The sequence below is a fragment of the Schistocerca nitens genome, chromosome 2 (genome assembly GCF_023898315.1).
Source record: "Schistocerca nitens isolate TAMUIC-IGC-003100 chromosome 2, iqSchNite1.1, whole genome shotgun sequence".
Taxonomy (NCBI): Eukaryota; Metazoa; Arthropoda; class Insecta; order Orthoptera; family Acrididae; genus Schistocerca; species Schistocerca nitens.
Genome location: NC_064615.1, coordinates 1,021,972,815 through 1,021,997,310, shown reverse-complemented (window position 1 = coordinate 1,021,997,310; position 24,496 = coordinate 1,021,972,815). Strand labels below are relative to the sequence as shown.

At 42.9% G+C, this 24,496-nt stretch overlaps 1 protein-coding gene across 1 annotated transcript in view; it reads left to right on the top strand.

Annotated features, from left to right (window-relative positions):
- Positions 1 to 24,496, top strand: part of LOC126234770 (J domain-containing protein) — a 95,046-nt gene that overhangs the window by 52,363 nt on the left and 18,187 nt on the right. The window contains exon 3 of the mRNA XM_049943520.1: positions 14,327 to 14,443. Within this exon, the coding sequence (XP_049799477.1) occupies positions 14,327 to 14,443 (117 nt within the window). The remainder of the gene's footprint in view (positions 1 to 14,326; positions 14,444 to 24,496) is intronic.

The following is a 24,496-nucleotide window of genomic DNA, read 5'->3' as shown; positions in this document are numbered from 1 at the left end:
AACGAAAAATACGTATATTTAAATAAGCAGTTAAAAATTCGCTTTACGCGTTCCTAGGAGACAGTTTCAACTCCTTTCAGTCCAACTATGTAAGTGTAGACCAGAGATAGTTTAAATTCAAAGAGCATCGACGGAAGTTGAGAGATATACACCATATAAAGTAATAAAAAGATGGTGCTGGTCAGCCATGATACACAAACTAAGTCAGAACACTGTTTCAGAAGCAACGAAAAAAGTGAACAAATTTCAAAGATCGCAAAATCCCCAAGACTGGCAAAGTTTTACAGAAGCTTGAAACTTAGCATAAACTTCAATGCGAGATGCTTTTAATAGTTTCCACAACGAAACTCGGTCTCGAAATCTGGCAGAAATTCCAGAGAGATTTTCGTCGTATGTAAAGTACACCAACGGTAAAAGACAATCAGTATCTTCACTGCGCGATACGAATGGTAATATTACCGATGACAGCACCACCAAACTGGAGTTATTAAACATTTTCCGAAATTTCTTCACCAAAGATCACGACGCAGGTATTGAAAGATTCAAATCAAGAACATGCGCCAACAGTAGTAACTTAGTAGATATCCTCGGTGTAACGAAGCAGCTTAAATCACTGTAATAAAGGCGAGGGTTCCGGTCCAGATTGTATGCCACTCATGTTCCTTTCAGAGAGTATGCTAATAAAATAGCGCCGTACTTAGCAGTCACATAGAATCGCTCGCTCGTCGAAATATGCGCACCAAAAGACTCGAAAGTTGCACAAGTCACACGAATCCCCAAGAAAGGAAATAGGGAGTAATCCGCTGAATACAGACCCATATCACTAACGTAGATTTGCAGTAGGATTCTGGACTATATATTGCGTTCGAAGAGTACGAATCATCTCAAAGAAAACGATTTATTGACAAACAGCCAACACGAATTCAGAAAATATCTTTCTTGTGAAGCTCAACTAATTCTTTATTTTCACGAAGTAATGAGTTCCATCGACAAATTGATGCCATTTGTTTACACTTCCAGAAGGCTTTTGAAACTGTTTCTCACAAGCGACTTCTAATCGAATTGCGTTCATATGGAGTATCATCTCAGTTGAGGGACCTATTCGTGACTTCCTGTTAGAAAGGTCACAGTTCGTAGTTCTCGACGGAAAGTCATCGCGCACATCAGAAGTAATACCTCTTGTTCCCGAAGGAAGTATTATACGAGGTGTGGCTAGAAAAAAACCGGACTAGTACAGGTGAAACAATAAAACGAATGCAATAAGGCTGAAAGTCGCGTGGCCTGTCACGTGACTCTCGCTCCGCCTACTGCTCGAGTTTCATCTGCCTCCTGCACTCAGTCTGCCCGTGGCGTCTGTTTTAAGTAGTTGACGTTTTGTCTGTGCGTCGGAAAATGTTGAGTGTACAGAAAGAACAGCGTGTTAACATCAAATTTTGTTTCAAACTAGGAAAATCTGCAAGTGAAACGTTTGTAATGTTACAACAAGTGTACGGCGATGATTGTTTATCGCGAACACAAGTATTTGAGTGGTTTAAACGATTTAAAGATGGCCGCGAAGACACCAGTGATGACACTCGCCCTGGCAGACCATTGTCAGCAAAAACTGATGCAAACATTGAAAAAATCGGTAAACTTGTTCGACAAGATCGCCGTTTAACAATCAGAGCAGTGTCTGAGTTAACAGGAGTTGACAAGGAAAGTGTCGAACAAGTTTACCGATCTTTAAATCGTTTAAACCACTCAAACACTTGTGTTCGCGATAAACAATCATCGCCCTACACTTGTTGTAACATTACAAACGTTTCACTTGCAGATTTTCCTAGTTTGAAACAAAATTTGATGTTAACACGCTGTTCTTTCTGTACACTCAACATTTTCCGACGCACAGACAAAACGTCAACTACTTAAAACAGACGCCACGGGCAGACTGAGTGCAGGAGGCAGACGAAACTCGAGCAGTAGGCGGAGCGAGAGTCACGTGACAGGCCACGCGACTTTCAGCCTTATTGCATTCGTTTTATTGTTTCACCTGTACTAGTCCGGTTTTTTTTCTAGCCACACCTCGTAGGTCCCTGCTGTTCGTGATTTACATAAACGATTTAGGAGACACTCTGAGCGGCCCTCTTAGATTGTTTGCAGATGATGCTGTTATAAAGTCATCAGATGAGAAAAACAAACTGCAGAACGATTTAGACAATTTATCTGATGCGAAAAGTGACAGTTGTCTCTAAAGAATAAAAACCGCAAAGTCCTCCACATGAGTACTTAAAGGAATCCGCTACATTTCGGTTACAGGATAAAGCACACAAATCTGAATGCTATAAATTCAACCAAACACTTAAGGATTACAATTCAAATATTCAAATGTGTGTGAAATCTTATGGGACTTCACTGCTAAGGTCATCAGTCCCTAAGCTTACGCACTACTTAACCTAAATTATCCTAAGGACAAACGCACACACACCCATGCCCGAGGGAGGACTCGAACCTCCGCCGGGACCAACCGCATAGTCCATGACTGCAGCGCCTCAAACCGCTCGGCTAATCCCGCGCGGCAAGGATTACAATTACGAATAACGTAAATTGGAACGATCACAAAATGTTTTGGGGGGTGGGTGGTCCTCGTGGAGGTTCGAGTCCTCCCTCGGGCATGGGTGTGTGTGTTTGTCCTTAGGATAATTTAGGTTAAGTAGTGTGTAAGCTTAGGGACTGATAACCTTAGCAGTTAGGTCCCATAAGATTTCACACACATTTGAACATTTGTTTTTGGGGAAGCAAACCAAACACTATCATTTGTTGGTAGAATACGTACAAAATGCAACAGGTTGCTAGAGAGACTGCTTACACTGTGCTTGCTCGCCTTCTTCTGGAGTACTGCTATGCGGTGTGGGGACACGCACCAAATAGAACTCACGAAGGACATCGAAAAAGTTCAAAGAAGGGCAGATCTGAAAGGAGGGCAGCTCGTTCTGTATTATCGCGAAATAGGGGACAGTGTGTCAAGGATATGATACCTGAAATGGGATGGCAATCGTTTAAGCAAAGGCGATTTTCCTTCCGCTAGGATCTTCTAATGCAATTTCAATCGCTAACTTTGTCCTCAGGATGTGAAAATATTTTGTTGGCGTCCATCTGCATAGGGAGAAAAATGATCAAAGTTAAATCAGAGCTCGCACGGAAAAATTTGAGTGCTCGTTTCTCCCGCGCGCTGTTAGGGAGTGGAATGGTGAAGAAATAGCTTGAAGGTGGTTCGATGAAACCTCTGCCAGGCATTTAGTTGTGAACTGCCCCGTAATCAAGTAGATGTAGATGTTTTATAAGCCTCTTCTTTCGCGCATGAATTAAATTTCCTTCACATTCTTTCAATGGTTCCCAGCGTGGCGTACGATTTACTTAGTTTTTTTGCACACACATCAAAGTTTCTGAAAACTGCGACGCCGAGATCGATATCTGCGAATGTCGTGAGTTTCAGTGGATATTTACACGTTACTTAAAGTGCGCTCTACACCGAATACAATGCGGCCTTTGTATTTAGACCACGGATGGGCAACCGGCGGTTCCTGGGCCGCATCCGGCACGCGGTTGGTTGAGGTCCAGCTCACGGCAGAAATTACGGGTGGACGTAAAGTGAATGTCTAACATTCTGCATGGTGTCTGTTTGTTCTACGTCGTGTCTTCCTACCACTTTCGCACAACGACGCTCTGAGCGTGTTTTTTAGGGAATTGACTAGTTTGAACCTGGGACCTGTTGCTGGTAAGGAGACGCCAGACCACACACGACATGTAGAATTCAGAAGAGTTCGGTGAGACTAGCGATGACATAATCAATTACTTAATGATTTCAGCGTCAGCTCCACTGCACTCCCTGTAAAAGAATCTTAGTACTAACTAAATTTAGTGGAAGGGGTTCAAGGCTTTCCTATTTTTAGTTAGCTGGTAAAATAACGTCGAAAAAGCAGTTAAGTTTACCATTGGAATTTTTATTCTACTCACAAAACATTGTTTATAAATTGCACTATCGATAAAAGGAAATATTTTAATACAGGATGATAAAAACCAACTGTGTTCAACAAAAATGTGAACGAATATTCCCTGAATGGGTTTCCAAGTTCTACAATGGATCGAAGGATGACCTATGCCATATCACATCTATAATCTAGGTTTAAATTAAGTTTGATAAGAGAGAAAACTATCAAAAACGGTTTACAGTGACTCTCAATTATCTTTAATTACTTATGTAACTTGTTGTAAATTACAGTGGCTGATGTGGCTTCTCAATAATTATATAACAGAAAAATCATTGTGTTTCAGATTTTAACTTCTAGTAGCAAATGTGAATACCATGAGCTTTAATTGACGATCGACATTAGTATTATGCAAAAAGGGGGTGTAACAGATGAGACTTCTGCAGTTCTGAGTGAAGCCTTATGCGGCATCGCGTGCGTTCATTACCTTGTCGGTGGTTAGGCAGCGTTAGGGGGGCAGCGGGCGGCGCAGCTCCACACACCTCGCCGTCTCAGAAGCAACTCTTTCTAACTACTCCTTACTACAATTTACTGAAGTTGGTTTAAGAAAAGCTATCTGGCTGCGTTTTTAACTGACCAATCAGGGTCTCAATGTTAACCTTAAGCTCCGCCTACAAAAATTCTATCTATCCACTGACAAACATACTTTTCGTGGTGGGGCAATGTTTTTAATGTTTGCTACGTAACAGAGACGCGAAAAAGTCTCGTGCGAAAACTTGCAGCTGGTGTGGTCCTTTTAGTGTTATCGTAAGATCTGTACTGTTCTTCTGGAGGGTTCTATCTTTTAACATGGGCTGGGGGTGATCTTGGCGGTCGGCTGGCGACGTGGGTGTCTGTCCCTTATCGTAGGGCCTCCTAGCCTACATGATTCTGTTCTCTTTCCTCCCCTCGGAACTGCGTCTGTTTCATGGTGGGAAGGTATGACATGCATTTAGGTGTTCTTGTGTTAGTCTGTGGTATTCCAATTGCTCACTATTTGATCATATTACTTTGGTTAATTTAATGACAGGATTTATTCGGAGCTATGTGACATACTGCCGGATTTGCTATCATGTCAGGGTTTTCATGGAAGGTGTTGAATTTGCCTGACGCCTTACAAATGTACATGTGTTTTAAGCCATAATTTGTTGGCGTGTCGGGAAAGGGATGCCACTGATATCGGTGTGATGCCCCATTTGGCCATTTGGCAGCGATGGTGAGTCAATTGGACTTGCCATGAACAACAAATTTTTCTAAAATCTACTTAATTAACTAAGTTTACAGTCACAGAGTATATATATATATATATATATAAGTGCAGAACATGAAATGAAATCGTGCACATGCACTGAGTACAAAACATATCAAGCAATGACAAAATGTATACGCAATGAGTACAAAACATATTAATAAATGACATAAAGTGCACACGCACTGTATATATATATTTTTTACCATTTTATAAGAACTAGGAAAGGAAAGGGAAGGATTTCTTCATGGTTGTAGCACAGTAGGTTGCACGTAGCTGCACTGAAAGTCCATATCTTTCTACAGAAGCACAACACCAAGTGAGACAATCTGAAGTTCTCTTCCCTGAAGTATTAATCAGTGTAGCCAAGACACTGAAATGTCGTATGAATATTCAATGTTATCATTTTGGTAGTACATTAGGTACACCAAACAGTGAATCCATAATATCTCCATTGTTTAAGATAGTGGACACCATGATGTGTCGCCCGCATCTCGTGGTCGTGCGGTAGCGTTCTCGCTTCCCACGCCTGGGTTCCCGGGTTCGGTTCCCGGTGGGGTCAGGGAGTTTCTCTGCCTCGTGATGGCTGGGTGTTGTGTGATGTCCTTAGGTTAGTTAGGTTTAAGTAATTCTCAGTTCTAGGGTACTGATGACCATAGATGTTAAATCCCATAGTGCTCAGAGCCATTTTGAACCATGATGTGTCAACACCACAGTCTTTCACCAACGTAGAATTAGTGCAGAAACCAAATATAGTGCTCCATGATCATAAGGATAGACAGGACAAACGTATGTTGCAGTAATTTCTGGTAATTAGGTCAGAAGGTGAGGGATATTAAGTCTCATGCTAGTCATCATTGAGAATTACACTAGTCTATCAACCGATTTGACTAATTGTTGGCACTCATCGCCTAGTTGCTGAACATTTCTGTACTATGTATGAAGTATTACAGAACATTATTCATAAGTCATCTGATTACACTAAATATTGGCACTCATTGGCCAATTACAAACCATTTTTATGCATTATTCAGAAGTGATCATTCAAAGCAAGAGTTAATTAATGGCATACATTTACATAATTCATCTAATTATAGTAATCATTGGCACTCATTGGCCAGTTACAAACCATTTTTATTCTTTGTTCAGAAGTCATCCTTCAAAACAAGAGTTAATGAGTGTAGCATCAAGCTGCTGGTATTCGTATATAATAGCATGTAAGTGACATAAGATAAATTTAAAATATAAGAAAGAGTGGCATTCATTGGCCAGTTACAAAGTATTCATATAGTTTTATAAAACAATTTTCAGTATTATTCAGAAGTCATCATTCAAAAATGAGAGTTAATTATTGGCATAGCATTTATAGAGTATAACAAAAATATTATTTACAGAAATTATTGGCATAGCATTTATGCATTATTACGAAACATCATTCAGTATTACTCAGAACTCATCACTCAAGTGACATAGGACATATTTAAAATGTAACACACTGTAAGTATTACTCAAGGTCTGTGTTTCAATAATACATAGATGTAATGGATTCAATACATCTGACAAATCTGCATTATATTTAGTACTATAAATATAGTAGCATTATTTGGGACTGGTAATACATTTTTTTTGTGTCGGCAAAGCATTCTGTTGGGATCGATAATTAATTGCTGGGGCATGAAAATATTTGCTTTTGACTTATTGCTGCAAATAACGTCATTTGTCATGAGTCAGCTGTAGCAAGGTTATGAACAAGTAGAGTATATGTGATCACATTCTTGAATGACACACACAAATGGGTAAAAAAAATGCAAGTACTAGAACAGGTTTAATAACTAACTGCTTATAGCACATTAGTTTCATGAATAGCTTCTCCTGGAAAAAAATACAAAATGGATTATTCAGCTGAAAGAAGAATCGCATATTATGCTGAAAAGTAGTGAACTTCGAATTAACAGGTAATGAAATGTGTACTCAATATGTATGTATTCTAGCTGTCCTTTCCAAAACAGTCATTATACGATGTGACATAAGACATACTGTCAAAACGAACTGCAACAAATACTTAAATAACTACTAACAGTAAATATAAAAACTTCATCATTATCATCACCTGCAAAAAAAACTTCATTATTCATATTAGCATATTCTTCATATAACTATTCATCATTCATTATCATCTTCAAAAAAGACACTTCATTATTCATATTACCATTTACTCATACAACTATTCATAGTATAGAATTTCTTATTTCTAGCATATTTCATCACTAAAACTAAGATGTGTAGTTCTGTCTGACAGCTTGCATCAATCGCCTCGTATTCTGAAAGAAAATATTAGTTAAGACTGCTATCATACGATGTGTATAGTATATTCTTGTTAATGCTTGTTAATTCTGATCCATTTACTCTTCATCACAAGGTATTCCACTTTCTTTCGTTCATTCCGAAGGTCAAATTCCCATTTCATAGTAATCCACTGTGGATTGTTTATTTCTTTTACACGTTATTGCTTTCTGCAAATGATGAAAAAGGCTAATACCTTGCATTTAAATCATATACCCATTACATAAAAACTTGTTTCTAGTGATATAATTAAGCATACAGTATAGCATGACAGAAAACTCATTATGTCAAAAACATAGTGTTCAGGTGCAAAAATGTACACAGAGTCTCATAATGCAGTAGCAAAAAAAAAGTCACGATGTTGAGATATCATAAGGCAAAATGTCGAAGTCAACTGGTGTTTGTTATATCTTAAATATTTCATAGTGCATACAAACAAAACAGGAAAGCAATCATACATACATGAAAAATGGAAAATGTGCACGGTCTGATGTGTAACGACAAGAAAAGCGACCTGCTAACCTTACCTTGCCGGGCACTTGCCAAGAAAAAATATGATAATCAGTAATTGTTCATATAAATATAATTACGTAAGTGGTCACATAAAAATCAGAAAATGGCATTACAGTGTGATAAATCATAAAGTATGTTCATTCAATAAAGGGTTTAATATTGGAGACATGGTGATTGCCTTTACTTTTTCTGTTTCTCAGTTTCGAAGTGTACTACATTGAGGTGAGGAATGCTGCGAATTCTATATGGACCTGCGTATAGAAGCTCAAATTTACTGCATCTACTCTTTCCTCTGTTGGATAAATAGTGTGTACGTACTAATATCTTCTGTCCAATGTGAAAGTCACGGCGTGTACAAACCTGTTTTTGCTGTCTTCTCCGGCGCTCTGCGGCACGTTTGATGTTGTTCAGCGCAATGTCAATTATTTCATGGTGTCGTAGTCGACGAGATGTAGGGAAAGGATACTAATTCTTTAATTTTGTTAGGTGGTTCAACATTTTTCAGTATAACAGTCGGAGATAACATAGTAGATTCATTTGGTATGGAGTTAATTACATCCTGGAATGACAGTATGTGTGTATCCCAATCAATATATTTTTTATAGCAGTATATTCTACATAGTTTACCAATTTTTCATTAGTCTTTCACAAGGGTTCGGAGAAATGTTTCTTGTTCGTAACATACGTGTCCATATAGCAGATCGAAACTGTGGTCCATTGTCGGAAATTACTTTCAATACATGCCCTACATGAAATAGAAAATGTTTTACAAATGCATTCGAAACAGATTTAGCAGTAGCTTTGCGTAACGGAGTGAAGGTAACAAATTTCGAAGTGAGTTCAACAGCGACAAAGATGTAACAAAAACCTGTATTAGATCTGGGAATCGGACCAAAAATGTCTACAGCGGCCATGTATCTCAATTTAACGGGTACAATGGGATGTAACGGAGGAATATGTGAAGTCGTGTCTGATTTAGCTTTCTGGCAGATTTTACATGACGCTAAAACTCGTCGAATACGTTTCTCCATGTTGGCAAACTAGCAGTTCTGTCTCAGTATAAGAAAACATTTTCTGGCTCCATAATGTGCGTAACAGTTTAAACAGTGTTTTACCAATATTATTGTGCAAATTTATTTCAGCAAACCATTGGATAGCTTTATTTACTTCTAATTTGAATTTTATTAGCAGATTTTCTGTATCACTATCCCTAAATAGTAGTTACACCATCTATGTAAGTAACTATATTATGATAATTGTTTGGGCTGTGATTTGTGTATAAAGTGAACACCAATGGGCTAAGTATAGATCCCTGTGGGACACAGTAGTGTTAACCCACATGTGACCATCACAGCATGGCAGGCTGAAGTGGGACTCCTGTGAAAACACTAGATTTGCCCACTCTGTATGCCAGTGGCGGCATTGCTATATCAATTACTGAAATAAGGCGTTTGTAACTTCTACTCAGTGGAAACTGGCGAGAATGAATGTGGGGCAGGAGCTGAGTCCTCTGTAGATAGTTAAAAAAAGAAAACACCATCCAAGCAGTCCTCAAGGCCCAAGAGTATCGACCATACCCCGTGGCATCCTCAGTCTGTAGGCGTCACTGGATACGGATGGGCATGTGCTCAGCACACTGCTCTCTCGCTTGTTGTCAGTTTTCCTGTCCAGTGTCGCTACTTGTGTCAAGTAGCCCCTCAATTGGCTTCACAATGGCTGAGTTCACCCTGCTTGTCAACAGCAGTCGGCAGCCCTGGATGGTGACCCATCTAAGTATTAGCCAAGCCTGACAGTGTTTAACTTCGATGAACTTCCAAGGACTGATGTTTCCACTATTGTAAGACCGTTTGCATGTTGACAGTTAAGAGAAACAACCACTGACAACAGGTCCAACGTTTTTTAGTGCTCAGACTTTGAGTGGACACTGTGAGCGTTGCAGTACGGTCTTTCACAGCCATAAGGACAAGTAGGTGATCAGTGGGAATTTTGTCCATTGGTATGGGTCTAGTACCCGCTTGTGACTCTGACTGACAATTTTTCATTGGCTTGCCAGTTCGATTAAATGAATACATGAATGTTCAAATGTAGGCATTGCAGGAAAATGTAGAACATCAGTGCCTAAAATGTAGGACACCACGAAAATTTCAAAGATCAGAAATTTGTCACTAGTACATTAGTTTATTATTTTACTACGAAAGTTTCTTCTGTAATGTAGTCTCGCATAGCAACAGATTGGTTGAAGTTTGTTACATTTTACCAGGCAACTTGCCTTATTCTTTTGTGTGCTTGCTTTGAGGTATAGTTGAAATATCGAAGTAAATAACGTTCTTGACTTACGTTGCATTATCTAATGCCCGTCACTGAGTCCATATTAGGTCAGCGGAACTGAAATAAGTGAAAAAAACACACAGTGCCTGCTGGAAAAGCAAAATGCTGAACAACCTTCATAGTTTGTGTCCTACTAGGCCAAGTTACACATTGTGATTCGCATAATATCACGTAGTTAAACAGATTAACAATGAAAATCGCCAAACAGCCTTGCAGTTGAGATGTTATTTTCGCTACCAGTTTGGCAAATTCATTACGCCATATTCAGGCCCCTTACGCACCTCTCAAAAATAATACTGGAAGCTGTATGTTTCTGGATGGGGTGAATTCATAGCTAAAGTAGTTTTTCGAAGAATTGACTGCAACTGGTAGTTCGTCTGTTTCTGATATATATCTGTACTTCCCATAACTAACTTCATTGACACTGACAACTTATATATATGAAGTTCTTTGGAGTTGGTCAGAGATATAGTTTTATGGTATAATTGTCATTTAAGGCTTCAAGCATTTTCATTATGTACAACCAAATGCTTTAAATTTAGATTGTAGGCCGATCCTCTGTTTTACACCTGTTCTGCAGTAATCTGTTTCCTTAGAAGTTAGTTACTTTACTGGCAGAATAAACTGTTCTAGTTGTTCTATCCAGTGCATTGTCAACGAATCCATTAAACCCGAGATACATTTTTTCAGCATGTTTCTGTACTGAGTTAAACATTTAAAGTTCCTAATTGAGATATGACACTGTCTGTTCATCTACATTGACGAAAACACAAACCTATTTGTTTTAGCTGCCCTCTGCACTTGGTAATCTTCGTTGCTGTTAGATTTGAACCAATATTTTTCCATCGTGAGTAGGCTTCCAATCTAGATATCACTCAGATTAGTCATTTATTACGGTTTTGCAGGACGTTTTGTCACGTCAACCACTTACAGAATTGTTATATTCCAATTGATTGATGGATGATTAAAGTCTACTTCAATGATGACAGTGTGATTGGGGAACATAAATATGAGGTTTACTGAGATTTCCTCTAAGGTTTTTGTTGGCATGTGGAATGAGTCTGGTAGTAGAAAGATCTAATTATAAGTTTATACCCACCATGAATACTGATTTTTGCCCAAACAATCTCGCATGCATCTTCAATTACCAACCCAGTGAAGTTATCACCTGCCCACAGGGTCAGATTGAGAACTTTTTCACACAACCGAATTATCTTTTGGCGCCCCCCCCCCCCCCCCTTGTACTCTCTCACTGTCAGTTTTCGGAACTAACTGTGATACACGTTGTGAACAAATCTGGCACTTGGATACGCCTGGTGCACCTCTCTCTCTCAGCTGGCGCCCCCAGCCGGCTGCTAGTTGTTAGGATGTACAGAAATCTCACACTTGTCGCGTCTCTGGCGCCCCCCTGTTTGGTGTCCCAAGCAGCAGCTTTTGTCACCTGGGCCTTAAACCTGCACTGACTATCTACTGCAAAAAATACACCCTCCATTTTCCATTAGCCTGTCCTTTGGATACACACTTCAATTGTCCCCAAGAGCCTCCCTGATATCTACTTTGGGTTTTAACTAGCTTTTTGTACCCAGTACTGTGGGAGTCGCAAGTCTAAGAACTAGCTTATCACTTAACCTTTGCAGCAACTGGTTCAAGCCTTCCGCTCGACACAGGACCAGGGGGGGGGGGGGGGGCATGAACAGTTCCACATACAATGCTACAGACTTCGTCGAAACTCCGCAAGTATTACTGGTCTTCACAACTTCCTCAGCCAGTCAGTAGAACGATCCAATTATTATCGCGGAACCCAGTCGGCAGTTGCTTGCACCGTGTTTCCTCAACGTCCACTGGACCAGCTTCTTCAACATGCTGAATGAGCCCTTGAGGCAGAGAGACAGAATGTACGTGGAGTTCATTCTCATTCACTGGTATCTTTTCCCTTAGGGAAATGGTCACTAAACACCATCCTTCGCTTTTGCTGCCTCTTGACACGGAACACTGCAGTTTCTCCAAAAGGTGAAGTCATCCTCGCTGGACTCAGTTTGTTTCAGTTTCAGTGGGAGGTACAGTCGAGACAATGTAAGAGATCCCTGACAGCCCGTTGTGCTGTTAGCTTTCACGGTTACAGGCAAAAACTGTAGCCGCCTATAGAGCTGTGACAACACCGAGACATTGCCAGAGAAATGTTTATATAATCGTGTTACGTCACTGGTTGGAGTAGGCCCGTAAATCAACCGCGCTCAGCCTACCGCAACTGTCAGGAATCAACGCCAACTCAACAATAGCACCTCAAATTTGTTGGGTTCAGGGTTGTATGTAATACCCTGAGTACTGCCTGCAGAAAAGGGCAATATGCACAGTAGACATTACTTCATGTACTTTTGGTATTCTGGTACATGTCTCTTAGTAGACTTCTAGAACACTGATCTGCAGCTGCTTCCATTTGTGTGACGATAGTCACTGAGAATCCCACCTTCTTGTATACAGCAATAAAATCGTCCTGCGCCAGGGATAGAATTCACATGGGGTTGCATTGTCGCTGGCGCAATATATTATACAAGTGTCAACAAATAACTTTAAATAAACTTGCTTGTTCTCTTTCAGTTTCCGTATCCGTTACGCTACGAGTGATACCAGTTCTCTTAAAGAAGTGAAGCGCTGAGCACCCAACAAAAAGATTTTTATCATACCACGAACGGGAATAAAAACTACTGATACACTGAAACTTTGTGGAATTAACAAATGTACAGATCAGACTCTAAAACAGTGGATATGTAAGATTATCGCTGACAATATACAGTATTGTTGGAAGAGAAAACTTACATTTAACACGATACGCTAGTTAAAATATACGCTGCAGTAACTGTAACTCACAAAATCCGATTTGCAAAGAAAAATGTAACACACAACACGTGTAAAACTTCCTTAACTTGTAACTTCTGAACATTGTAAAGAAATATAAACTGAAATTTCGGATCAATGCTTTTTTTGGACGAGATTACTGCTCCGAAATTAAAAAAATAAAAGTAAATTTATGTGACACTGTGTTCGATTACACTCTATCATAATATACATAGACACGTTTTGAGAAAGTTGTGAAATTTGGGTACTACAGCGGACGGTGAGTAGAATGAATCACAACTAATTATCTAAATCACTCTATCCGGTAGACGAATATTACACATGCCAAGAACATGGAGGAGGAGCAGACTGAGTAAAAACCAAAGATATACAAAAGATATGTCAGGATATCGAGTTCAGAGTTGTCTTTGTGTTGTGTTGTGTGTGGTCGCCGCACAGTTAAGACAAGACATTTAAATTGCACATGAAAATTCAGGATATTTGTTTTCAAGCGAATATATCTGACAGACAAGTTTCTACTCAGACACAAAGGAAATACTAGAAGTCGGCTTGTATATGTAAACATATGTAAGTCAATGTGCAAAATGCATCAATTTTGCACTTAGCTCGTTTCGTCACAGCTTCTACTCCAGTATGGCAAAGATGAAAACTGTAGCTACAGTATATCCCAAGAAAAACAACTAAAATTGGGAACCACAAAAAAGTACGCCTTCGGGATGAGGTGCTAATAATCAATATACCTAAAACACTTAGGTTTTCTTAATTTAAATATGCTCTTCCGAATTTCGACACATTTGCATCCAAAAATTCAAGCAGTATATTTCATTTTCAGCTTTTACGAAAATTCAATTTGACAGCACCCTGCAGGCACAGGTCTTAGAGTGAAATGCATGTTGCAAACACAACTGATTATCAGAACAATAATACTTCGACAATATGTTCTCTCTTCTAGGCACAGGAGCAAATAAGTTTCAGTAAGCTAAGAGTAAGAAATTGCTGAAAACAGTATTTCATAATAGTTTGGTTCTTTCAGGAAGCTAAGGAAATCCTTTGTGACCCCGAGAAAAGAAGCAACTACGACAAGTGGCGCAACAGTGGCATTGCTATCAGCTACAAGCAATGGGTTGGAATGAAGGAACACGTTCATTCGGTAAGTACCTACAGCGAAGATAAGTTTAAATCGTAGTTTACTATTACAATTTTTTCACTTTCGTGTACTACAGAAATTCTGGCTAACAATATTAAAAATGGTTGAAAACGTGTAATGTTATAATTACGCTAATCAAAGATTACAATTCAACTGTACCAGACACAGATCAGATGACGGCTGAACAAGCTCACAACAGATTAACTTTTAATCTCACAAGACTCATATTACGCAACTCCGAATGAGCAAATACGGCCTCATATGCTATATGCAAATCTATGTCTAAATTTCCATGGATTATGACTGGATAACAAGTTAATCAACACATCGGCAACTAATCAAGCAGCTCAGATCAGCATGTTTATTTCTTAAAAGTACAGTACCACTCACTGTAAGACCCTAAATATGTACTGTGATTTATTTTGTATTTTATCACTCCTTCACTTACGAAATTATCGTCTTGTGAAAAGCACCTAAATAAAATATTTTTTTTTTTTTTTTTGCCAGAAGTCAGTAGTAACAATACTGTGGAGCTATAACCACCCCTGCAATGTCCTTCTGAGGATACTGGGATTTTATGTTAACTGTCCATTTCATTTACTGTCAACTGGTCTTCGTAGCTGACAATCATCTGGTGACTGTTACACTTGAGTAATGTTCGCTTATTGCATTGCTGCTCATTTATGTTGCTAAACGGCAAACCTAGTTCATAGTGCACGATCTCAGTTGCTGGTTGTCTGTCTGACGGCTTTCAGGGACAACAAAAATTTCATTTTCGATATCAATATAATTTTTGAGAGAATTTAAAAATTTCAAATGCTGTCATAATCGACTTATGAAGAGGTATAATCTGATGTTGTAAATTTAACACAGCAAGACAAATATTACTGTTAGAAATTGCTGACATGTCCTAAGGCAGCGTTAACTCACGGCGCGCAAATTACCCAGAATATATTCATCCAGCACTAGAGAATGAGTGCACATAGCAAATTCCAACGAACTTCTCGCTTACATTCTTAATGACAAATATTTAACAAACAAACTCAATGGTAATCGGACATTTGAAGCTGTTTTGTAAATAGGTGTTAGATTCTTCTGGTATTGCTTAAGTTAAGTTTAAACTCTGCTCTGTACAATTTCTCAGTTACAGAAGTTCCATTTAATTCATTTACGGCTATAGCAATTTTGGCAAATATGTACCTTCGAAATACGTGAGTAGTGATAGTTGTTACGAAGCAACACATTGCAGCATCATTATTCATCAAATCTAAGTGTTAATATTTCGTTCTAGAAAATTTCAATAGATTTGTGCAATCAGAAGATCAGTTGATCTTCGGTATTTCACAGAACTATTAGTTGAATGTAATTTGACAAGTTATTACGATTGTTCTCCATTCAGGAAGCAGAGGTAAGGGGTGAAGAATTCCTAGGATTGAAACACTTTCGCTAGGAAGACAGAGATCTACGTAATTCAGAGGAAAGGCTATACTCAAGATTTGCCACCCAGGGGGTCCACAACTCTTTTCTGGATACGTGCATAGCGAGCACGGGACCCCGAGCTAATGTGGCGCTCCATCCTTTCTGGGCTGGATACCTTCCTTTTCCGCATCCTTCCCTATCCCCCATCTTCGCCCACCCTCCCCTCACCTCTGGCTCTTTCCCTCTCTTTCTCCCCCTCTGGGCGTATGGTTTGTGCCTATGTCAGGAGACAGACGCTCGTAAATGTAACGCATTCTTCGCCTTCTCTGCTTGTATGTCCTCATCCTTCCTTTGTCCTTCCCTTTCCTTACCTCTTCTCTTTACCCTTTTCTCCGCTGCAGCGTTTGAGACCTTTCCTTTCTTTGTTTTTCCCTTTCTCTTCCTTCCTCCCTGAGCGTGTCTGAAGGCCGACCCACGCATTTTCGTGTGTAGCCGGTGACGGGGTAACGCGTAATTCCCCGCCCCGGGTAGACAGGTAGGACACGTACGTACCCCCTGGTAACGGCCAGGCCCAGGGAGGGGTGATTACCCGAGCTGATACCTTCCGAAAGTGCCGATTGGTCCCTTCGTCCGTTTGTCGGGAGGTGTGACTTGAGGTGTGAACAATCACCTAAGGCGGGAGTGCCCTCAGAGAGGGCCCCCACAAGGGAGGAGCGCGCTATCGGAGACGCCGGTAGTCATGGGGGATTCTTCCGCAATGGTTTCCTCACCTTCCACTATGTCTGCTCACAAGCGTAAGTTCACTGAGTCTCAGCCACAGACAGTTCTTCCATCGTTGCCACAGTTCCTGGTTGTTTCTCGGTCTGACGAAGGTCACGACTTCTCCACGGTCAACCCTTTCATTATTCAGAAAGGTGTCGACGCAATTGCAGGTCCTGTAAAGTCTTGTTCCAGATTACGGAATGGCACCTTGTTGTTAGAAACAGTCAGTGCCCTCCAGGCACACATATTGCTGCGTACTTCACTGCTCCACACCTTCCCTGTCCGGGTTGAAGCGCACCGCACTTTAAATTCCTCACATGGAGTCGTTTATATACGCTTCCTCGACGGATTGTCTGACGAAGAAATTCAGCACTACCTGTCTGACCAGGGCGTAACGGCTGACCATAGAGTTATGAAAAGGGTTGACACGAACATCATTCCAACCCCCACTGTCTTCTTGACATTTGACAAAGTTCAACTTCCATCCAAAATCAAAGCAGGCTATGAGATAATTTCCGTTCACCCTTACGTCCCAAACCCTACGCGTTGCTATCGGTGTCAGCAGTTCAATCACACCAGCCAGTCCTGTTCCAATCCGGCCAAATGTGTTACATGTGGCAAGGATGCCCATGAGGGTGCTTGTCCACCTCCATCCCCTCGTTGCATCAACTGTATGGGTGACCACGATGTTTCCTCTCGAGATTGCCCCATTTTTAAAGACGAAAAGCTCATTCAGGAAATCAGAGTGAAGGAAAAGGTGTCGACCTTTGCTGCTCGAAAATTATTCGCCAGTCGACAGCCCACCGTGCCTCAGACAGGAAAATACAGCACTGTCCTTGCTTCTCCTCAGCCAACAAAGGAGGCGGCCACGCAGACCTTTAGTGCCACGGTCGTCAGATCGGCCAGCGCAAAGATCGCCCGTTCAACCTCACCACTTTCGCCTGCCCACTCTATGGCTCACCCTTCATCGGGTTCTGCTAAATCTCGAGCCCAAAAGTCAGACACCAAGACTTCGAAAAAAGAGCATACTCGTGAAGATTTTTTACGTACCCCAACTTCACAACCATCGGTTCCTCCTTCATCTAAACATCATGTTTCCAAGAAGGCTAATAAGAAACCCAGCTCATCTCCTTCCCCGCCAAGGCGTGTTTCATCTACAGCACCACCTGGCGGAAATCGCCCTCGGCTGTCTCCTGTGTCGCCGAGGCGCACTGCTGGCGGCCGATCAACCGGCCGATCCCTTGTGGCAGGATCTGCTCCTGAACAACCTATGGATCAGGATCTTCTGCCTTCGGCTGAATGCTATTCCATGCTGTCGGTCGCAAGCTCTGTGCAGTCGAGTTGACGGCAACCTTGGTCACATTCCTCCCTTTTCTGTTCACCCCATGTCCATTATCCACTGGAATATCCGTGGCATTCGAGCCAATCGGGATGAATTGTCGATCCTCTTACGATCCTACTCGACGGTCATCTTCTGTCTTCAGGAAACAAAGCTGCGTCCCCATGACCGCGTTGTTCTTCCCCATTTCCAGTCCATCCAATTTGATCTCCCCTCTGTTGAACTCACTCCAGCCCATGGAGGACTCATGATTCTTCTCCATGATACTCTCCATTATCACCCAGTCCCCTTAAACACTTCCTTCCAAGCTGTCGCTGTCCGTCTTTCCCTTTCTGGATATACCTTTTCTCTTTGTACTGTATACATTCCATCGTCCACACCAATGGCACGAGCTGATCCCCTTCATCTTCTTGGTCAGCTTCCACCCCCCTATTTGCTGGTTGGGGACTTCAATGCCCACCACCCGCTTTGGGGATCTCCACATCCTTGTCCGCGTGGCTCACTATTGCTAGACTTCTTCCACCAAGCGGATCTAGTTTGCCTCAACACTGGGGTCCCTACATTTTTGTCTGCCTCCACGACAAATTTCTCTCATTTGGACCTTTCGGTCGGTACTGTTCCGCTAGCTCGGCGCTTCGAATGGTTCGCCCTTGATGATGATACACACTCGAGTGACCACTTTCCATGTGTCCTTAGACTGCAGCCTCAACTGCCATATATGCGCCCGCGACGCTGGAAGTTTGCCCAAGCCGATTGGACACTTTTTTCGTCTCTAGCGACATTCGATGACCGTCACTTTCCTAGCGTCGACGATGAGGTCACACATATTACAGATGTTATTCTTACAGCTGCGGAACGTTCAATACCACGCACCTCCGAATTGCCCCGGCGCCACCCAGTTCCGTGGTGGAACGAGGCATGCCGTGACGCAATACGTGAGCTGCGACGTGCTCTTCGCGTTTTTCGCCACCATCCTACTTTGGCCAACTGTATCCGCTATAAGCAGTTCCGTGCGCGATGCCGTCGCGTCATCCGCGATAGCAAGAAGGCAAGTTGGAAATTCTTTATTAGCTCATTTAACACCTTCACTCCCTCCTCGGAAGTTTGGAGTCGGATTCGGCGGTTATCAGGCGCGCCTAGTTTCTCCCCGGTCTCACTGTCGCGCGTGATAAGTTAGTGAACCCCGTCGCAATTTCTAACTCATTGGGTCAACATTTTGCTGGGATTTCGAGCTCTTCAAATTACCCGCCAGCGTTTCTCCCGAAGAAACGTGCAGCGGAAGTGCAACCTCTTGCTTTCTTCTCTCAAAATCGCGAAAGCTATAATACTGTTTTCTCCATGCGGGAACTCCAACATGCACTCGCTTCTTCTCGCTCCTCCGCCCCAGGATCGGATGGTATCCACATCCAAATGTTGCTGCATTTATCATACCATAGTCTGCGTTACCTCCTTCGCCTTTATAATCGAATTTTGACCGACAGTACTTTTCCCAGACGATGGCGGGAAGCTATCGTCGTTCCTGTTCCGAAACCTGGAAAGGACAAACATCTCCCCTCTAGCTATCGCCCCATTTCTCTCACGAGTAGTGTATGTAAGGTTTTGGAGCGTATGGTGAATTGCCGTTTAGCTTGGTGGCTGGAGTCCCGCAGTCTTTTAACACCTGCCCAATGCGGTTTCCGAAAGCATCGTTCTGCAGTTGACCATCTTGTTTCTCTCTCCACTTATATCATGAACAATTTTCTCCGGAAACGCCAAACAGTAGCAATATTTTTTGATCTGGAGAGAGCATACGATACCTGTTGGAGGACAGGCATCCTCCGCACACTGTTCTCTTGGGGCTTTCGAGGTCGGCTGCCGCTTTTTCTTCGCGAAATTATGGCAGAGCGCACATTTCGAGTGCGGGTGAACACTACTCTCTCCCGTACTTTCTCCCAAGAAAACGGGGTACCCCAGGGCTCCGTGCTAAGTGTTGTACTGTTTGCCATTGCCATAAATCCAATTATGGATTGTCTCCTTCCTGATGTCTCGGGCTCCCTCTTTGTGGACGATTTTGCGATCTACTACAGCTCTCAATGGACCAGCCTTCTTGAACGACGTCTTCAAGGATGTCTCGATCGCCTCCACTCTTGGAGCATTGAAACCGGCTTCCGTTTTTCTTCCAGTAAGACCGTTTGTGTTAATTTTTTGCGACGTAAGGAGTTTCTTCCATCCTCCTTACATCTAGGACCTGTCAACCTTCCGTTTTCGGACGTCGCTAAATTCTTGGGTCTTACGTTTGACAGAAAACTGTGCTGGTCCTCCCATATTTCCTATCTTTCGGCTCTCTGTCTGCGATCCCTCAATACCCTCCGTGTCCTGAATAGCACCTCATGGGGAGCGGACCGAGTGGTCCTTCTCCGCCTCTATCGCACCTTAGTGCGCTCGAAATTGGACTATGGAAGCATAGTCTACTCCTCTGCTCGGCCGTCTGTTCTTCGGCGTCTCGACTCTATCCACCAGCGTGGATTACGTTTAGTGTCTGGAGCTTTTTACACCAGCCCTGTGGAAAGCCTTTATGCTGAGACTGCTGAACCTCCGCTGTCCAATCGGCGCGCAGTCCTTCTGAGTCGTTATGCTAGCCATCTGTCTTCCATGCCTGCTAATCCAGCCCGTGACCTTTTTTTCGACGCCTCCTTTGATGTAGGGTATGCAGGCCGCCCCTCCTCCCTCCTACCACCGGGAGTCCGCTTCCGTCAACTGCTCCATTCTCTTTCCTTCCGCTTTCCTAAAACCTTCTTGACAACTTGGGGTACAGCACCGCCTTGGCTCCGTCCCCGGATCTGCCTGCTCCGTGACCTTTGTCGATTTCCCAAGGATGGTACCCCTTCACTTGTTTATCGTCGGGCATTTGCTGCTCTATGTGCACAAATGACGGACGCCACCTTTATTTACACCGACGGCTCGAAAACATCGTTAGGTGTAGGGAGTGCCTATATTGTTGGCGACACCCCAAATCACTTTCGGCTTCCCGACTAGTGTTCGGTTTATACTGCGGAGCTTTACGCTGTTCTCCAGGCTGTCCACTACATCCGCCGCGATCAGCGGATACAGTATGTTATCTGTTCAGACTCTCTCAGCTCTCTCCTCAGTCTCAAAGCTCTCTACCCTGTCCACCCTCTGGTCCACCGGATTCGGGACTGTCTGCGCTTGCTCCACCTGGGGGGCGTCTCGGTGGCGTTCCTCTGGCTCCCAGGACACGTTGGTATCTGTGGAAATGAGGCGGCCGATATAGCGGCCAAGGCTGCAGTCTCTCTTCTTCGGCCAGTTATTCAATCGATTCCCTTCGCCGATCTACGGAGCGTTTTATGTCGTCGTGTTGTTCTTTTATGGCACGCACATTGGTCGACACTTCCCCATAATAAATTGCGGGACGTGAAAGCTCTTCCCTGTGCTTGGACCTCTTCCTCCCGAACGCGTCGTCGGGAGGAGGTAATTTTAACTAGACTCCGGATAGGGCACTGTCTTTTTAGCCATCGACATCTTTTAACCGGCGATCCTCCCCCACTCTGTCCCCACTGCTCTCAGCTGTGGACGGTAGGACACCTTTTAATTGAGTGCCCCTATTTTACTCCGTTACGCGCCCGTCTACAGCTGTCTCCTGATATATCGTCCATTTTAGCAGATGACACGCGCTCGGCCGATCGCGTTCTCAAGTTTATTAGGGCCAGTGAGATGACGTCAGTCATTTGAAGCTTTTTTTGGGGCAACCAACCCCTTTCTGTAGTTTATTTTTAAGCCTTCCTTCTGCTTTTAGTTTCCCCATTTTTTGAATTTCGTTCCCATTGCTGCTGGTTTCCATTTTCGTTTTTTACTGTTTCCTAAGTCACGGACCGGGCGCTAATGACCATAGCAGTTTTGCGCCCTAAAACCAAAACAAACCAAACTCAAGATTTGGAATTCCATTGCCACCAGTACTGTAAAATCTTTCCGTCTGTTAACAAGAAAATAGAAATGGTGTATTTTGCTCAAAAAATGAAACTCTAAGAATAAATCGAAGAATATTTAGCCCATTAGTAAACAAGAAACAAACAAAAATAGTGATGCTAATGAACATCACCCCTCAGAAAATAGCTCTGGTAGAAATGACACTTTAAAAACATTGGTCACCAAATCCAGTTAATACTTTTCACAGCGACGGCAAACACTGCACACGGAAATACACCACCAAATACAGATGCGTCACATTTATTTGTGCAGACACGGCATACACTACCAACTGACATTAGTCCCGAAAATACAAAGGAGATTACAAAATTCATCTGGTTTGGCCGGCCGCTGTGGCCGAGCAGCTCTATGCCGTTCAGTCCGGAACCGCGCTGCTGCTACGGTCGCAGGTTCGAATTCTACCTCGGGAATGGATGTGTGTGCTGTCATTAGGTTAGTTAGGTTTAAGTAGTTCTAAGTCTAGGGGACTGATGACCTTAGATGTCCCTTAGTGCTTACAGCCATTTGAACCATCATCTGGTCGGAAATTAGCAGGCTGCGTGGGAATTAAATTATAATTCCTCCTAACTACGGTACCATAAAAGCTGGATGAATGATCATTCTAAAATCTGCTTGATGTCAGCATCCAGTTATTTGAGTGCTTAGCTGCCTGTCAACTCTTTGCCGGTAGGCAGCGTGCCAGCAGGATTGCTACAGATGGTAGGCCCTGCGCGTACCTTAACACCAGAATGCTAGCATTTACAGTTGTCTTCGCACTCAGATAGTCCTGTTGCTCCGCCCTTGCTGCTACACGCTGTAATTACTCCATTTGGAGCTTAATAAATGGGTGGCCAGGGAAATAGGTAGCTGACCATAAAATAATATAGCCGAAAGTATAACTGTCATGAAATTTAATGTAGGGGCACGTGGTCCTCTTGATAGACAATACAAATGTGCAAGGGACTGGAAACTACAGTCGTGTTCGGCAGCTTGAATTCGGCAAGAGCACATGAATGACATGGATTTCTAGCCAGAGAGAGAGAGAGAGAGAGAGAGAGAGAGAGAGAGAGAGAGAGAGAGAACGGTTGTGACACGTTATTCAGCGCTCCCTGCTGTGCGAACCCGAACCAGGAGTTGCCATGTTTCGGGAAGTCATTCTGCGAATGTTTTGAAAGTTAGAGCTCGTGTATGGTTTCATAAGTTACGCAGTTGCTGAGTTTCTTTTCGCAACTGTACTCACAAGGGAACCTCCCCATCGCACCCCACTCAGATTTAGTTATAAATTGCCACAGTGGATAGACCTTGAAAAACTGAACACAGATCAATCGAGAAAACAGGAAGAAGTTGTATGGAACTATGAAAAAATAAGCAAAATATACAAACTGAATATTCCATGTGTAAGATATGCTCCATCAAGGAGAGACAGAATTAAGGAGCGCCGTGGTCCCGTGGTTAGCGTGAGCAGCTATGGAACGAGAGGTCCTTGGTTCAAGTCTTCCTTCGAGCGAAAAGTTTAATTTTTTATTTTCAGACAATTATCAAAGTTCAGGCACTCACACATAAATCAACTTCGCTCTCCAAAATTCCAGGACATATTCAGATTTGCTTGGATATATGCAGGATTTGACGGTCTACACACGGGAAAATATGAAAAAGTTAAAAACATACACTCCTGGAAATTGAAATAAGAACACCGTGAATTCATTGTCCCAGGAAGGGGAAACTTTATTGACACATTCCTGGGGTCAGATACATCACATGATCACACTGACAGACCCACAGGCACATAGACACAGGCAACAGAGCATGCACAATGTCGGCACTAGTACAGTGTATATCCACCTTTCGCAGCAATACAGGCTGCTATTCTCCCATGGAGACGATCGTAGAGATGCTGGATGTAGTCCTGTGGAACGGCTTGCCATGCCATTTCCACCTGGCGCCTCAGTTGGACCAGCGTTCGTGCTGGACGTGCAGACTGCGTGAGACGACGCTTCATCCAGTCCCAAACATGCTCAATGGGGGACAGATCCGGAGATCTTGCTGGCCAGGGTAGTTGACTTACACCTTCTAGAGCACGTTGGGTGGCACGGGATACATGCGGACGTGCATTGTCCTGTTGGAACAGCAAGTTCCCTTGCCGGTCTAGGAATGGTAGAACGATGGGTTCGATGACGGTTTGGATGTACCGTGCACTATTCAGTGTCCCCTCGACGATCACCAGTGGTGTACGGCCAGTGTAGGAGATCGCTCCCCACACCATGATGCCGGGTGTTGGCCCTGTGTGCCTCGGTCGTATGCAGTCCTGATTGTGGCGCTCACCTGCACGGCGCCAAACACGCATACGACCATCATTGGCACCAAGGCAGAAGCGACTCTCATCGCTGAAGACGACACGTCTCCATTCGTCCCTCCATTCACGCCTGTCGCGACACCACTGGAGGCGGGCTGCACGATGTTGGGGCGTGAGCGGAAGACGGCCTAACGGTATGCGGGACCGTAGCCCAGCTTCATGGAGACGGTTGCGAATGGTCCTCGCCGATACCCCAGGAGCAACAGTGTCCCTAATTTGC